Consider the following 17864-nt stretch of genomic DNA (forward strand, 5'->3'; position numbering starts at 1 on the left):
TCCAAGACCTGATGAATTTATGGAAGGAAGTCACAAAATACCCAAGGGCAGCTTCATTGTCCTAACCCTAACCCCAATGAGATCGTCCTGCATTTCTCCCCACAGGACTCACCTGAAAAGTCTGTCATTTGTCAGTGGTGTGTTTCAGAAAGTCAGATGACTCATACCATGTCTATTACTCCATCCCATAACATTATATATATTTTAAATTCTTAACTGCTTGGGACCAGGTTATCTAAATGAGTGCCTCCTTCCATACATGCCTACCTGGGCCCTGAGGTTGTCGTTGCAGGACTTTCTCAGAAAAGTCCCCTCTGAAACAAATGAGGGAAGCTACAATGGCATCTCTACTCTGGAATCAGCTCACCAAAGAGGTTCACCTGGCACCTGATATTTTAATTGTGAAGATCATTTTAAATATTTTATACATATTTTACCTTATGCTACTGCCTTTTAATGGTTTAAGAACTGTTATTTACTGCTGGGCTTTTTGTGTTGGTTTTGTATTAGACGTTGTGATTTTATTCTTGTAATGCATTGAGGGTTTATTATATATTTTGTTATTATTATTTTATTCTGTAACCTGTCCAGAGAGCCATTCCAGCTAAGAAAAAAAGAAAGACCCATTTTTTCAGACAATGCATTCTTGATAATGCTGTAAACAGTGGCATGGCATTACTTTTGTATTATCAGTGCTTGGTAACAGTTAATGTTACCAGCAAATGTAATTAATACACTTATTCTTCCATTTACAAAGGCTTGCTTTGGATCCCATTGGAGGAATTCTAAAGTTTTTCTCTCTCCAGTTAACTTTGATTCCAAAGTACATATAATTGAATTAAATTGGGTTTACTTACAAATCTGCATAAAACAGCAGCCTTAAATTGCAATGCTGGAGCTAATAATCTGAGAGTGCTGTAATAATTAGTGTCGGATTGGTACTTGGGAGATTTGGACCAGTCACAGACTCTGAACCTAACCTCTCTCTCATAAGGATAAAATGGAGAGGACAGAGATCATGCCTTGATGTTTTTGCAAGAAGAGAAAGGGCAGAATATAAATGTATTGATATATAATAATTTTAAAAGTAAGTCCAATTGAATGCAGTGGGACTTATTTCAGAGCAGCCATGCATGAATATGTTCTGATAATGGTTTTAGTAAAAACCCTTGACTTCTTCCCCTTAACTAGCCCCTGTCCTATTACTTGCCCTCCTTTCTGGATTAAATAGTTATTTTCTTGCATGATGCTCTTTATTTGTACTGTTAATGCTAACAGTAACATCATTCTGATCAACTGCTTTTCCCTTGTCCAAAGAGAAAGAAAAGAAAATGAATGCGTATCAGTTTTGTCTGAAAGTAATCTAGCTTTAGTAAATTAGTACATTATTGCTGTTTTATTAATTTAAATTTTGAATCTCGTTTTAAATATTGTATTGTAAACTTTTAATGATATTTAATATGTTTTAATACAATGTTTATTTTTAATGTGCTTTGTAAATTGCCCAAGGAGCTTCTGCTGTTGGGTGGTATAGAAATTAAAGAAAGATTGTCTCATTTGCTACTACTTTTATTGTGAATAGAACAAATACTGACTTGCATACAGCATAATACTATGAATGTTTACTCAATCATAAGTTTTACTAAGTTCTATGGATTACTGACCCCTTCATGGATCACTGCCTTGTTGTAACGAAGGGGCTTGCATAGCTCAATGAAGCTATGAGCTATGCCATGCAGGGCCACCCAAGACGGACAGGTCATAGCAGAGAGCTCTGACAAAACGTGATCCACTGGAGGAGGAAATGGCAACCCACTTTGCCATAAAACCCCATGGACAGTACCAAAAGGCAAAAAGATATGGTGCCGGAAGATGAGCCTCTCAGGTCAGAAGGTGTCCAATATGCTACTGGGGAAGAGCGGAGGGCTAGTACTAGTAGCGCCAGAAAGAATGAAGCAACTGGGTCAAAGCCAAAAGGACACTCAGTTGGAGATGTATCTGGTGGTGAAAGGAGAGTCTGATGCTGCAAAGTTCTATACTCCATAGGAACCTGGAATGTAAGATCCATGAATCAAGGCAAGCTGGATGTGGTCAAACAAGAGATGACAAGACAGAACATCCACATCTTAGGAATCAGTGAACTAAAATGGACAGGAATGGGTGAATTTAATTCAGATGACCATCAGGTACACTACTGTGGGCAAGAATCCCTCGGAAGAAATGGAGTAGCCTTCACAGTCAATAAAAGAGTAGGAAAAGGAATGGATAACTTTAAGAAATAAGAGAATTTTGTATCTTGAAGGGCATGATTTGCAAATGGGCTGACACACTTATATGTGGTATGAGAAGGCTAAGTCACATGGCTCTTTTTTAAGTCACTGTATTAGAAAACATTAATGTTGGTGTGGGAAAAGTTAAAGATAAAATTGTATAATAAATTACCAAGATGGCTTTCACCCATGGAAGCTTTTGTGTATCCAAATGCATTGATTTTTGAAGGGATTATAAGATATGATGACATTTTGGATAAGGATGGAGAATTGAAACTGAATCAAGAAACACAAGAACAGGGATCTAATATCTCTTGGTAGCACAAGGTGCAGATACATTCGAGATGCGCTAAAGATTCTAAAGCGTGGGGTTTTTATAGGAATCAGTGAATTAAAATGGACAGGAATGGGTGAATTTAATTCAGATGACCATCAAGTATACTACTGCGGGCAAGAATCCCTCAGAAGAAATGGAGTAGCCTTCATAGTCAATAAAAGAGTAGGAAAAGCAGTACTGGGATGCAACCTCCAAAATGACAGAATGATCTCAGTTCGAATCCAAGGAAAACCATTCAACATCACAATAGTCCAAGTCTATGCTCCAACCACCAGTGCTGAAGAGGCTGAAGTTGACCAGTTCTATGAAGGCCTACAACACCTTCTAGAATTAACACCAAAAAAATGATGTCCTTATCATCATGGGGGATTGGAATGCTAAAGTAGGAAGCCAAAAGATAACTGGAGTAACAGGCAAGTTTGGCCTTGGGGTACAAAATGAAGCAGGGCACAGGCTGGTAGAATTTTGTCAAGAGAATGCAATGGTCATAGCAAACACTCTTTTTCAACAACCCAAGAGACGACTCTACACATGGACATCACCAGACGGTCAACACAGAAATCAGATTGACTATGTGCTCTGCAGCCAAAGATGGAGAAGCTCTATACAGTCGGTAAAAACTAGACCAGGAGCTGACTGTGGCTCAGATCATGAGCTTCTGGTTGCAAAATTGAGGCTTAAATTGAAGAAAGTAGGGAAAAGCACTAGGCCACTCAGGTATGACCTAAATCATATCCCTGATGAATATACAGTAGAGGTGACAAACAGATTTAAGGAATTAGATCTGATAGACAGAGTGCCTGAAGAACTATGGACGGAGGTTTGCAACATCGTACAAGAGGTAGCAACTAAAACCATCACAAAGAAAAAGAAATGCAAGAAGGCAAAATGGCTGTCTGAGGAAGCTTTACAAAATAGCTGAGGAAAGAAGGGAAGTGAAAGGCAAGGGAGAAAGAGAAAGATAAACCCAACTGAATGCAGAATTCCAGAGAATAGCTAGAAGAGATAAGAATGCCTTCTTAAATGAACAGTGCAAAGAAATAGAAGAAAACAATAGAATGGGGAGGACCAGAGATCTCTTCAAGAAAATTGGAAATATGAAGGGAATGTTTCATGCAAAGATGGGCATGGTGAAGAACCAAAATGGCAGGGACCTAACAGAGGCAGAAGAGATTAAGAAGAGATGGCAAGATTACACAGAGGAACTATGCAAGAAAGAGCTTAACGTCCCTGATAACCACGATGGGGTGGTCACTGACCTTGAGCCAGACATCCTGGAATGTGAAGTCCAATGGGCCTTAGGAAGTCTGAGCAACAACAAAGCTAGTGGAGGTGACAGTATTCCAGCTGAGCTATTCAAAATCTTAAAAGATGATGCAGTAAAAGTGCTACACTCAAAAGGCCAGCAAATTTGGAAAACTCAACAGTGGCCACAGGATTGGAAAAGGTCAGTTTACATTCCAATTCCAAAGAAGGAGAATGCCAAAGAATGTACAAACTACCACACCATTGCACTCATTTCACATGCTAGCAAAGTGATGTTCAAAATCCTACAAACTAGGCTCCAGCAGTATGTGGACTGAGAACTACCAGAAGTACAGGCAGGATTTCGAAGAGGCAGAGGAACTAGAGATCAAATTGCCAACATACACTGGATCATGGAGAAAGCTAGGGAGTTCCAGAAGAACATCTCCTTCCGTTTCATTGACTATGATAAAGCCTTTGATTGTGTGGATCACAACAAATTGTGGCAAGTTCTTAAAGAGATGAGAGTACCAGACTCTCTTATTTGTCTCTTGAGAAACCTGTATGTGGATCAAGAAGCAACAGTGAGAACTGGACACGAATCCACTGATTGGTTCAAAATTGAGAAAGGAGTTCAGCAAGGCTGTATACTGTCTCCCTGCCTATTTAACTTATATGCAGAGCACATCATGAGAAAGGTGGGGCTAGATGAATCACCAGTTGGAATTAAGATTGCTGGGAGAAATATCAACAACCTCAGATATGCAGATGATACCACTCTGATGGTTGTAGTGAAGAGAAACTAAAGTGAAGAGGAACTAAAGAGCCTCCTGATGCGAGTGAAGGAGGAGAGCTCAAAAGTTGGCTTGAAACTCAACATTAAGAAAACTAAGGTCATGACAACCGGTCCTCTCACTTCCTGGCAAATAGATGGGGAAGAAATGGAGGCAGTGACAGATTTTATTTTCCTGGGCTCCAAGATCACCACAGACAGGGACTGCAGCCAAGAAATTAAAAGACACTTGCTCCTGGGGAGGAAAGCTATGGCAAATCTAGACAGCATACTAAAAAGCAGAGACATCACCCTGCCGACAAAAATGCATATAGTCAAGGCTATGGTTTTCCCAGTTGCAATGAATGGCTGTGAAAGCTGGACCATAAGGAAGGCTGAGTGCTGAAAAATTGAGGCCTTTGAATTGTGGTGCTGGAGGAGACTATCAAACAGGTCAGTCCTAGTGGAGTTCAACCCTGACTGCTCTTTAGAAGGCCAGATCCTGAAGATGAAGCTCAAATACTTTGGCCACCTAATGAGAAGGAAGGACTCCCTGGAGAAGAGCCTAATGCTGGGAACAATATATGGCAAAAGAAGAAGGGGACAGCAGAGAATGAGGTGGCTAGATGGAGTCACTGAAGCAGTCCCTGTGAGCTTAAGTGGACTCCGGGGGATGGTGGAGGGCAGGAAGGCCTGGAGGAATGTTGTCCATGGGGTCACGATGGGTCGGACATGACTTCGCAACTAACAACAACAATGGCTTACTGCTTAGTATTTTTAGGATTACAATTTCCATTTCCTGCAGGGTTCCTTCAGCAACACTTTCAGACACCAAGGTACAGTTTTGTAAGATGAGAATGGCCAGTAAAGCAGAGTATTTCTGTGTATAAAGATTGACACCCCTTCGCCCTTAGCAAATGATGACAGGCAAGTTTCTACGCCAGAAAATATGCATTGTGGGGTTTCACCCTAGATTTTACTGTTTAAAAAATGTTCCAAGTACAGACACCTCCTCAATTCACCACTTTAAAATCTTTGGACAGGTGATGAGCTGGAAATAAGGTAACATTCGGCACTTAGTTCAAGCCTCTAGATAAACCTGGAGTTCTGCTGCCCGCCCTCCCCAACCTGCTGCCCGCCCAGCTGACTGGGAATTAGGGGCGCTGCGAACCACCCTATCTGGAGGGCGCCAGGTGGGGGAAGACTATGAGTGCCCCCCAGAAAGAGACTCGACCTAACAAAGGGAGCGCCTATCGTGCGCTCCACGCGCGTCTCCTTTTGCCTGCCTCCCCGTTTCCTGACGCACATCGATAATTCGGCAGCCGACTGTGTGGCTGTTCGCAGCTGGTCATGGCGACGCCGAGGAAGGAGACACGTGGCCTCTTCAGCCAGGCGGTGGAGGCTGTGCTGGGCACTTGGCCTGTATTGCAGGTACGGTTCGTTCATCCCGGGCAGAGGAAATCCCGGCAGGGAGCTGGGACAGGGCCAGACTGGTACCAGAGTAGCAAAGTGCATGGGAGGGGAGCTGTGTGCGCAAAGGGCCTTCCTTTCGGCAATTCCAGGGGTCCTGCAGTGGAGGAGAAGGAAGGAATTATTTGCATGGAAAGGACGCTCGGCCTCCTTGAGACAGATTCGTTGGTTCGTGATCATTTGCAGGCGATCGCTCTATAGGAGCCTCGTCTTGTGTAGATCCACTGGAATATATTTTTAAACTTTTTTTCCAGAGGGTAACCGAGTGAGTTGTTGCAGCAAAACAATAGTCTTGTGGCACGTTAAAGGCGATCAGTTTTAAGTCTCAGCTACAAATTCGGTTCAGGCACACCAGCAACCAGAGCACATAGTAAAAGAGCAAACGGGTACTATAGCGACTGTAAAAGCTACAAGAATAGTAGCATGTTAAAACTACCCATTTATAATGAATTCTTGTTAACCGTTCAGAGAACTTTGGCTATTGGGCAGTTTATGAATGAAATAATTGTAATTTTACTCTGCCATAAGTTAGATGACACAACAATCAGGTGGACCCACAGTCCGCTACAGAATCGAACTCAAAGAGTGCATTTCAGTGGCACCTTCTCAGACTGGAAGAGGCAACAAGTGGGGTGCCGCAGGACTCAGTCCTGGGCTCAATGCTCTTCAACATTTTTCTTAGTGACTTTGATAGAGAGGTGTAGGGAATGGCTATCGCATTTGTGGATGACACAACATTGGGTGAGAGAGTTTATAACCCGGAAGAAAGAAAGAAATTTCAAGTGATCTCGACAGGCTGGAGTGCGTGCTGGACTGAAAGCAGAAGAATGACATTCAGGAGGGACAAATGCTAAGCACTACACTTAGGAAAAGGGAACAAATGCACAGTTATAAGGTGGGAGATGCTTGGCTCAACAGTACTGCAAGTGAGAAAGATTGTGGAATTGTAGATCACAAGTTGAATATGAGCCAACATGATATGGCTGTAAAAAAATGCAAATGCTATTTTGGGTTGCATTAATAGATATATAGCTTCCAAAGCACATGAGGTTCTGGTTCTCCTATATTTAGCACTAGTTAGGCCCCAGTTCTGGGCACCACCCTTAAGAATGACACAGACAAATTGGAAAAGGTTTAGAGGAGGGCAGCAAAGTTGATCAGGGGACTGGAAACAAAGCTTTTAGGAGATAGACTCCCCCACTAACAACAACAATCCTGGAGAAGAGAAGACCAAGGGGAGATATGATAGCACTCTTCAAATACTTGAAAGGCTGTCACACAGAGGAGGGCCAGCCCAGAGCGCCTTCTGGCTATGGGGCAGGATACAAATGCAGTCAATCAATCATCAATCAATCCCAGAGTGCAAGACATCAAATGATGGGTTTAAGTTACAAGAAGCCAGATTCCAGCTGGCTATTAGGAGAAATTTCCTGACTGTCAGAGCAGCACAGCAATGGAACCAATGATTTAGGAGGGTTGTGGGCTGTCCCACACTTGGAAGCATTCAAGAGGCTGTTGGACAGCCATCTGTCAGGGATGCTTTAACTTGGAGTCCTGCATTGAGCAGGTGGTTGGACTAAAGGGCCTTATAGATCCTTCCAGCTCTACTGTGATTCGTCAGATCCTGAAGTATTATGTGGAGATTTAGGTTTATATACATATAGATGGTGGTATATTGAGGGGTGGAATTGTACACAGTGATATCAGAGGGAAATTAAATACAGAATGTTGTGACAATGGCAATCAGCAAAATTTCATGCATATGATGAACAGGGCTATAGAACTACAAACCTTATGATAGAAAAGTATTGGCAATCTTTAAGGTGCCACTACTTTTTGATACTTTTTAAATATATATAGTGTAAATACTATTTTCTTAGCATGTGCTTTGGCAGCTGGTATGTGTGGACTGAATTTGTGCCTGAGACTTGAGCCAGTTTCATGCCTTTAACTCGCAAAATTACTGGCTGCCTGAGATGGGTTGTGTGCTTACTCAGGGGTAAATTTAACACCTCACTTCATATTATTATTCATGGAACTGTAACTGTAGTGTTGGAAACAGAAGTTCTCACAATATGTATGAAACTTGTGACACCAAAATGTTGTGTAGCAACAACAGTGTGTAAAGTTTTGACGCTGAAGGTATTTATCCTTGCCAGGATGCAGCATCATCTGTGTTTGTTTTATTAAATGTATTTAAAATATTTATATGCCACCTACTCTACCTACAGTACCCCAAGGAGGCTCACACTGCTAAAATAACACATTCTAAAAACTCACAATATTAAAATCCAACAATAAAACATTTAGCAATAAAAACCTAGTTAATCTAATACGAGTATAAAATTCCAGTAAATTAATTAACCCAGCTGGACATAGCGGCATCCATGGGAGGAATCAGGTATTACAATATCTTTTAAAGAGATAAGTCTTTGCCTGGTGCCAAAAGGAATACAGAGATGGTGCCAGATGAATCTCTTTAGGGAGAGCATTCCAAATATGCGGAGCAGCAGCAGAAAAGGCTGTTTTCCTGTTAGCCACCCCTCTTGTTTCCCTGAGGGATGGCACCTGCAAAAGGCCCCCCCTGCATTGATCTCAAGGGCTGGATAGGTATATATGGGTGCAAACGGACCTCCAGATAACTGGAGTGTTCTGAAAAGTTAATTCAAACTATGTGCCATCAGAGCCCGCAGAGGCTCCCCATGCATTTGTGCTGTTTACACCAGGGATTTCTCTGGATGGAAGCTTCTCAGCTTCCGTTTCTCTGGATGGAAGCTTCTGTGCCCACAGAAGGCACAGTGCAGCAATTCCATCATTCCTAACTGAAAAGGGATTGAAAAAAGCCATTGGGAAACCCAAGTGACTGATGACATTGTCTTAATATGCTGTAAAAGTTGTCTCTGAAGTATCTGCAGATGGACAGACTCAAACCTGTTGGGCACACTTCTTTTTCCCCCTAGAAGCCCAAGTTCCATCATTCAGAGGCAGGTGCAAAAAAACATACTTAGAACTAAAGAAAAGTGCATCTCCCAGCACATTCTAAGCCTGAGAACTTGTTTGCATTGGTAAAACTGACCTGAGCTTGTATAAAAATCCGCAAATGGCTACTTCAAACTTTCTTCATTTGAGAGGCCTAGTTTAAGTGGAAGGGGTTGTTCTGTTGTTTCTATTTTAAAATCAGAATGAGAACTTTTGCTAATCTTCCAAAAGATCTCTGGTCTTCCTTCTGCCTATCCCTGCCTTATTCCATGCCATTACTTTTATCAAATGCTGAGGGATATATATAGGACCTTTGTGGCATCTCAGTAACCAAATCCCAGTTAAACTGTCTGTACAACACAGGTAGAATAACAATGCAGATTGGCCACCAAGTACCATAGGATGGTATACAAGAAAGTTCTGTTTAGTTGCAACAGGCTTAACATGACTATCTCTCTGGAATTTAGTTGGATAGTGGGATTTATTTTTTATTTATTAAAACATTTTTATGCCGCCCCATTCACCGAAGCCTCGGGGCGGCTCACAACACAATTTGGGTAGCACGTGCTGCTGTTCCAGTAATGTACCACTGTAGGCCTTTTTCTGATGTGTTGGATCTTTGTTTACTAGAGGTCCAAACTATGAGATCAATTTCACACAATGGTAAACCTGCAGTTCTGTGTGTACTTCCATAGCAGTAAGTTCAGTTGAACTCCATGGGACTTGCTTCTGAGTGAATATAGAAATAATTAAACAGTAAGTGTTCTTGGCATTCTTACATCCTTTGTGCCCACTTCCAAACACTGGTGACACATTTCTCGATTACCATACGTTCATTTTATATTTGCACAATTAACTCCTGCACCTGAAAAACCAGTGTGACATTATTCTTGAGTCAGCTGTGTGTGGAGCAAGACTGGGAGAATTTAAAGTAGGCCAATCAGTTTCTTGAGCCTAAGTGTCTAGTACACTCCATAAAAACAAAACTCTAAAGAGAACATTTGATCTCTCTTTAGAAAGATGCACCAAGAAAGAGATTAAATATGATACCAAAACACAAAACTGGTGGTCAACCAACATGATCGGAACCATTGGATGGCGGGCTTTACTTGTGTCTGGTCATGGAAATATTAATACATTTAATAGCTGAAAATACAATGAAACACAGGTGCGTATGGAAGGGCTTTTACGTAAGTATGCTTAGAAGTATGCTTCATAATTCTAAAGAACCAGAAGCTTTGGAGAAACAATGGGTGAAGATGTAACATTATACATTTTAATTTTTGATGGTAGCAATGAGTTCTTCATCCATCCTGTGAACCCAGCTTTGCGAGTGGGTACAAAACTGCACACAAAACAGTTGAAGGTTCACTCAGTTAGGAATGAACTTGTCCCTTTCATTGTGCGTGCTGCTTGACTCATACAAGTAGCATGTGTGTATGTAGATTTCTCCTTCAACTAACAGACAAACAAGTACTGCAGTAGGGATTGGTGGTGGTGAGACATTGTGGATGTTACAGTTTCAAACTAATAGGCACCTGTTGTGGCTTTAACCCCATCACCTCAGTAGCTGTGTCTTTCCCCCAGTTCATCTTCTGAAAGCAGAAAGCCTGAGGTGGTTTTGTTTTGTATTTCAAACTCAACCAGGGCTGAAAAGGTCTGTTTTCGAGGGCAGTAAAAGGTATGACCAAACCAGCTCCGGCACTCCTAAAGCATATCATCTTATTAACTGGAAGCTTGCTTGTAGCAGAACTGCCCAGTTCCTTTTTAATGAATTTGACCTTGTCTTTTTCAGATTGCAGTTGAAAATGGCTTTGGAGGAGTCTACAGCCAAGAGAAAGCTGAATGGATGGTGGAGGCCGTGGAGCAGTACTTCCAAAGCAATGGTGAGGTACATGAAAAAGGGGTTCCATTGAGCCAGGTGGCAGACCCTTGGGGATGTATATTGTTTTTCCTCTGCTGTCCATGATCTGCCCAGAATAATGGCAATACTCCCCTGGTCAGCACCAGAGAGCCTTGTCCTCGCCTTGTCAGTAGCAGCAGCTGTTCTGGATGGTGGTAGCTGAGCCAGGGTAGTTCAGGCATTGAGACTGGATCATTATAATGTGCTCTGTGTTGGACTACCCTTGGCCTAGTGGGGAACACAATCACACGGCGCCCTTTTCAACATGTTGCACCTCTGTGATGAGAACTGCCAGTAAACAACAGCTAAGGTTTAAGTGTGATCATTACTGTGTAAAGCCCCAAACAAGTTGGGATCAGGTTACTCTGTATCACCTCACCCCATATGTCTCTGCGTAGTCTTCATGATCCTTCGAAGGACTTCTGATGGTATTGCAGTGCTTGTGATCAGGCATTGAGTGTTGTAGCAGCTTTGCTCTGAAATCTATTTCTTATCACAGGTCTGGGGAACTTCAGGCCAGGCCAAATCCTCTGGTTTCCTAGACAGCTACACACACTTCCCTTTCCCCCAACCACTGGCTTGATTGCACATCCCCCCCACCAATTCTAAAAACCTCAAATGCCTCTCCCAAGGCTTAGTTAGTGGCATCAGGAGTCTCAAATACTGTTAGCTTTTTTGTATTTTTGGCCTCACCCCCTTTTCATTCAGCTCTTTCCACCTCTGGAATGCAGCCCCAAGAGCATCTCCAAAACTGAAAGAATTTGCCTACCCCTGGCCTATTAAGGCAGGCATCTGCAGCTTTGCCTCTGAGGTACCTGCTTTAAAACCACCCATTTTGAACAAGCCTTCCCAGAGGTGTGACTCCGCCAGTTCTGATGATAGCTTTATTGTCTCACAGTTATTTTATTTTTAATAACATAATTATGTTAACTACTTTGTTAATTTTATTGGAAAGGAGTATACAAATCCAGGTTATTTTTATACACACACACACACACACACACACACACACACACATGGTGGGCCCTAGTTTTACTTCGTGCGAACACTGCAGGCTGCCCAAGTCGGACTGGTCTTGCTGCCATCCATTGCAGCAGCAAGAGAGCTATTGGGCACGAGTGTACCTGCTTTTTCATTCAGACTTCTCTTAAATTGGGGTTCTCATGGTCATGAGATCAGGAAAAAGTTTGAACTTTTAAAGTGGAGCAACCAAACAGAGAGAGAGAGAGGAGTCGTCCTCATTACAATTCTGAAAACTCCAAATTGGAAGAGTCCCCAAGTGGCTACTGATTAATGTCTTTGATCCCAGAAGAGAGGCAGTTTCACCAGGGGCCCTGGGATCAAGGCTCATATACTCACTGTCTTGTGTGTGATTATGCCGGGAGGCTGGAGGAAAACAGTGCAAGCCTCTGTGCCAGCTCCAGCAGGGCAGTTGGGATTTGGCAGGTTGCAGTGTTGAAGGGCATGGCTGAGGACCCTTATTTCTTCCCCAAGAGTACGCTTAGGAAATATCTAGTTAGGAATACCTTGGAGCATACATGATTCAGTGCTAGATGGGGCACTTGCTTTGCATGCAGAAAGTCCCAGGTTTGATCCCTGTGATCTTCAGATAGGGCTGGAAAACCTCCAGCTTGAACCCTTGAAGAGCCACTGCCTGTCAGTGCCAAGATGAACTCAAAATCTAACTCTATACATAGCTTTTGTGATCTTTGCAATCGTTCCCCTTTGCGCTCTTTACTTGTTAACTTTCCCTGTAGCTGACCTGGAGCCAGAAGAGATAGAAGATGTCCTTGCAGAGTTGATGAACAATGAATTTGACACAATGGTAGAAGATGGAAGCTTGGCCCAGGTATTTCATATGCTAAACTATAAGGAAAGGGAAATCACAACTTTTCTTTCCTCTACACCTGATTTCCAGTGCCACTGGATTGCCAATATGGTGCTTTTTGGGACTGGACAGGTAATTTTCCCAGGTCATGTGACCATTTTGAAAACATAAGCCAGATTTAATTTATTTATTTAGATTCAGATCTTTGCCTGCCCTTGGCTGGTGGGTAAGTATCATGACTTTGATTTTCAGTTGGCCTGGGAGCAAGCATATGGTGGACTGTTCTGCGTATCACTGTGCTGTTTCTGGGGCTTATTTTTCCCCAGAGATGAGAAGGTCCTGAACAACTCCAGATTGCTGCTGGATGATCACATGCTACTCCATGTAAAATCAAATAACCTGCAGCTACAAAATTACCATGTCAAGAGAGGAAATTATATTAGAACTTTTCTTTCCTTGCATTTAGTTTTGTACATGTAGAAAATGATTAACTTTGGAAGGAGGAGCCGTCAGTCACAAGAGTATTTCTCTCCAATATGAAGCACTCGCTGTGTGGTCCAGACATGATTCTTTCCACAGTCACAAAGAGATTCACCTGTCTTCCTTTTCTGTTATGTTCTTCTTGATTAAAAGGGAACTCGGCACCTTCTGATATTTCCTCCTGTTTTGTATCTAGCCAGAATTACTCTTCTTGGGTACCCTGATCTTCCCATGCTGCAGTATTGATCCACACTTTTGATTGGCCCAGTGTGGGGTTGGTTTTAACAGCCTAGTCAATTAGTCTGCAAAAGTGCCTGCATCTCAGCCATTTCTAATAAGGCATGCTGGCTTATCTCCATGCTGATGCTTGCACATCTTAAAAACCAAGGGCTTGAACAGTCCAGGTGGTCATTACTCCAAATGCCCATTCTAAGGCAGGACACACACCATGCCAACATCCCATGAAATCCATCACAGTACAGTGTCACGACCAGCAGGCAAGGGTCTAAGTCAGAAATAAAGCTTCAAGCATGATAGCTAATCTTGAAACCATTCATTCTCAGTTTCTTCTCTCAAAAGAAACTTGAGAGAAAGACTTTAACCGATTATGAGGCAAGACCAAAACTTCACAATCTCACAGATGGAGCCTGCAAGTGCACCAGAAGCTAAATAATGTACAGGAAGTTGGAGGCTTTGCCTTTACAAGGCCTTTCTGCAAGTATAGAAGAAAATCCCTTTTGAAACAAAGAGGTAGTTGCATGCTGATAGATGTAGTCCATATAGAGTTGGAAGCTACATTCTGGAATTTGAAGGGCAGTCATACAAATCCAGTTCCTGCCCTGGCTTATATAAGAGAGTTTACATTCTCAACCTATTTATGTATTGAATTATTAGATTTGTTTAAAAGCTGCATCTTTTGGCTTGAGACTGATTCTTCTGTCTATAAAGGTTAGGGTTGCTTTCCTTGCCACACCTCCCCCTTCCTCTCCATGCTATTCATCTTTTGTACAGTCTTGCCTGGCAGTGGTTTAACCTGCTCTTGTCTTTGTGGAATGAACTGGTTGCACTTTGCCACTGGGAGGCACTGTTGTTGCATATACCAAAGTACTACAAATGGACATAAAGGGAAGTATGAGAAAATCTCATCCCTTTAATTTTTGGGGGGGGGGGCATTTGGCTGCACCACCTGAAGACAGACACAGACCAGACACAAATGGAACCCAGAACTCTGCACTTTTCCATATAATGCATCTGAAAAAAAATGTATATTTGAGAAGTGTGCAAAGAAAAATGTTTTTAAAATGTGTGAAAAATACTTTAGTCAAGACTTAGCAGCATAAAAAGTATACATGAAATGGATTTTTTTTCTAAAAATACCCCCGAATATACCCTTTAAAAGAACTTATCCACATGGAACTGGCACAGAACAGACCTGGAGGTGGATAGAAGGAGGAAGCCCATGGAGAGGGACTTGTCAGTGCCACCCATTACTAAATATATATAACAGGAAAGGAAATGTCAGATCAAGTTGCATGCCATATCCCTAGAGCCAAGTGCTTCTGAATGCTCTTCTTCCTTTTGCACTGTATGGGATTGTACAACAAAGAGAGACACTGGAAGATGACAGGATGCCCAATTTGTTCACTGAAGAAAATGTACACTTTATTAGGATCAGTTGCATTCAGTCAGTTGAGAGCCAGTGTATTGGAGTGGATAGAGCAGGCTTCCCCATCCCGCTACCCACCAGGTATGTTAGCTAGGGCTGTGCTGGAAGGGTGTAAAGGAAGCTGTAGCCCCAACACTTTTGGAAAGCATCAAGTTGGGGAAGGGTGGACTAAAGCATTATACTAGGGTGACCGAATTCAGATTCCTCCTTGACTCCAAAACCTGCAAGTGACCTTGGGTCAGTTACTGTCCCCCAGCCTGACATTCCTCACATGTTGAAAGCAAGGATAACATCAGGACCATGGAGAGGCATAATGTTTTCTACTCCAAACTCCTGTGTAGAAAGCATTGGATAAAAATGATATTTATCATTGTTGATCTTTCTCAGTTACCTAATGTTGAAGAGCCTAAACTGAAATGCCTTAATTGCAAAAACAATTAAGGAGCAATTGGGCCTGAATTCCAGTCTGCTCCTCTGGCTTGGAATGGTTAAAACAGTCATTGCATTAATTAGCAGACCATGACATTTTATGTCAAGATCTTGCCCTTCTGGATACTATATATTGGTGAGGCAGGTGTGCTGGCATATTTTTCTCATCTGGTTTTAATATTGTTGTGAGAACTAGCTTCACCAGAAACATGCAGATCTTTTTAAGAATAGGACCTCCTGGCTTTGGTTCTCTACCCTGAGAACTGTAAATGCCCTAACGTAGTGGAAGTAAGATGCCCTAGAGTGCTTGGCCTGGGAATGGGGCTGCCCTTTTTACTGAAAGGCGCTTTGTCCTGCATGATAGGTAAGCCAGCAACTGTGCCAGTTCTTCACTCAGTGCCAGCAGGGAAACAGTGCAGCAGTGCATGAAGCCATTGTCCGGCTGGCCCAGAAGCAGCATGGTGCTCGGCTGGCAGCAGCAAAATCACAGCCAGCCGAAGAAAGCAGCAGTGACGAGGAGACGACGACTGAGGAAGAGGTATGGCAAAAAGTGTTCTGAAAATTAAACTGCATCCATCAGTGGGTCTGTGGGTAAACAGGTTTAGTCTGCCTCGTCCAAGTTCTAGGCTTTGCTCAACCAAAACTTGGTGAGGTAGCATAAGGGTAATGAGACGGGAAACATGGCTGAATGCCATGGAGGATGGCTGGCCATCCCAATGCAGAACAAAGCCCCCAATGATTGAAGCCTTCTGCGTGTACTCCCAGTAAGCTTGCCAGGTGACACTTAGAAACCCACTGTAAACCCAGTTTTAAATGCTGCAATTGTGTTGAAAGGCCTGGAGTTTGTGACTGCTTAAGCTTGCTCAGGGACATATTGTTGTTGAGCCTTCTGGCTACTTAAACCTAGGAATTCCTTCCTTGTTATGTGTCAGATTGAGGAAGGTTAAAAACGGCTTTTAACCAAGAACTTTTTAAAATTTGTAACTGTATGTACTGGTCAAAGATAGGCACTAATGGCTAGTCCAATCACTTAACATGCCTCCTTTCTCCCCCAAACCCAGGCCATGGACTGCAATGCCACCCCCAGCACAAATGAATCACAATGCAGCCTTCCACCACCTCCATCGGATGCAGAGGCAGAAGGTGGTTGGACCTTGGTGAAGAAAAAAAAGAAATGAAGGCAAGAGTGGAAGACCATGAGTGTAAGATTCCTGCATAGATTTGCACTGCATGGATATAGCAGGGGACATGGAATTCCTTGTTTCCTAGGCTTGGATGTTTCTTTACTAAGTGCTGAGGGAAGCAGCCTGAATTGCAGAGGAGTTTTTGGCCTTGGGCATGTTAGGAGCTTTGCACTTGGCCTAACATTGGTTGTGCATCCTCATGCTTGTGCCTTTGCAGAAACTCTCCTGCACAGAATAGGATCTAGGCATAAGGCTTTCTGATCCTTTAGGTTGTTTCCTCTACAACAAACAGGAGATACCATCTGCTGCCTTCACTCTTTTCCTGGGGTTGGCGATGGCAGATAGCAGTGCTGTAGATTCTTCTACAAAGGAAAACTGTCCTCTGTAGCTGCATCCCATCTTGCCTCATTGGAGGCACTTGTTTCAGGATATCCCATGCCTCTGCTCTTTCCCTTCAAGTAGCCCATCCCCTAGAAGACCAAAGTGGGTTAACTTGCTTCCTTCCATCCCAGCCTCAGAAGGAAAAGATTGTGTGCTCGCCCTTACACAAGCAAAGAGATGAGTATGACAGAAAAACAAAATACTGTATTTTTAAAAAATGGACAATGGAAAACAAAATACAACAATGAAACTAGAAAGTAAAATGGACATTACACAAATCTCGGTTGTGAGATAGGGACACTTTTGTCAATAGAAGCTCCCTTTCCCTAACCTCTGTAGTGGCCAGCCACTGTACATGAACAACAATAAAATATTATTTTGGTAAGATTTTGTATATCCCTTAATACTGAGCCTTTTTAATATAAAAGTTACATGCACTAGTTCTACACCATAGGTTGGGGGGAAGACACAGAACAGGGATGGGCACCACCAGGAAACCTACATGAAACAAAGCCAGGGATCAGCTTTCTAAAAAGGAGCATCACCCTCATTTTAAGTTAAAACAGTACCAGCAAAGGGAGAGAAAAAGCCATGGGGTCACAGGAATGTTCAAGATGATCCACTAAAGATCAGAACAGAACTCAAGAATGTTCAACGGTTTCAAGTGCGTTTAAATTCAGCTGTTGTAAGTGCATTGAGTCAAGGAGAAGCAATTGCATTCGAGAAAAGGGGTGTGTGAGAGAGATAAGTTTTGCCTGGCCCTTGTAAATAACAATTTCCTTTGACATAATCTACTGGGAGCATCTTCTGAACAAGCACCCTGTTGTATGGCTTGCTTTTTCAAAGCCGCCTGAAAGCACCCATCATACTTGCATGCGTGGGTGAGTAAATGGTGCTCCCATTTCAGGCAAGGACAGCCA

General features: G+C 42.6%; 1 protein-coding gene across 7 annotated transcripts in view; it reads left to right on the forward strand.

The window, feature by feature from the left end:
* Positions 1-5957: 5957 nt before the first annotated feature.
* The window catches only part of TSR2 (TSR2 ribosome maturation factor), a 32410-nt gene continuing 20503 nt past the window's right edge, over positions 5958-17864 (forward strand). For 6 of the 7 annotated variants that reach the window (XR_006416006.1, XR_006416007.1, XR_006416008.1 and 3 more), the window contains exons 1-5: positions 5969-6055; positions 10869-10959; positions 12734-12825; positions 15744-15917; positions 16441-16581. Coding sequence is in view for 4 of the 7 variants with exons in the window: in XM_044443476.1 (XP_044299411.1) it covers positions 5975-6055; positions 10869-10959; positions 12734-12825; positions 15744-15917; positions 16441-16557 (555 nt within the window). In the remaining 3 variants the exon portion in view is untranslated. Of the gene's footprint in view, positions 6056-10868; positions 10960-12733; positions 12826-15743; positions 15918-16440; positions 17349-17864 lie in introns of those variants that run through there. The other variant, XM_044443472.1, reaches the window with a different exon arrangement.

The sequence above is a fragment of the Varanus komodoensis genome, unplaced genomic scaffold (assembly GCF_004798865.1).
Source record: "Varanus komodoensis strain SLA01 unplaced genomic scaffold, ASM479886v1 scaffold42, whole genome shotgun sequence".
Classification (NCBI taxonomy): Eukaryota; Metazoa; Chordata; class Lepidosauria; order Squamata; family Varanidae; genus Varanus; species Varanus komodoensis.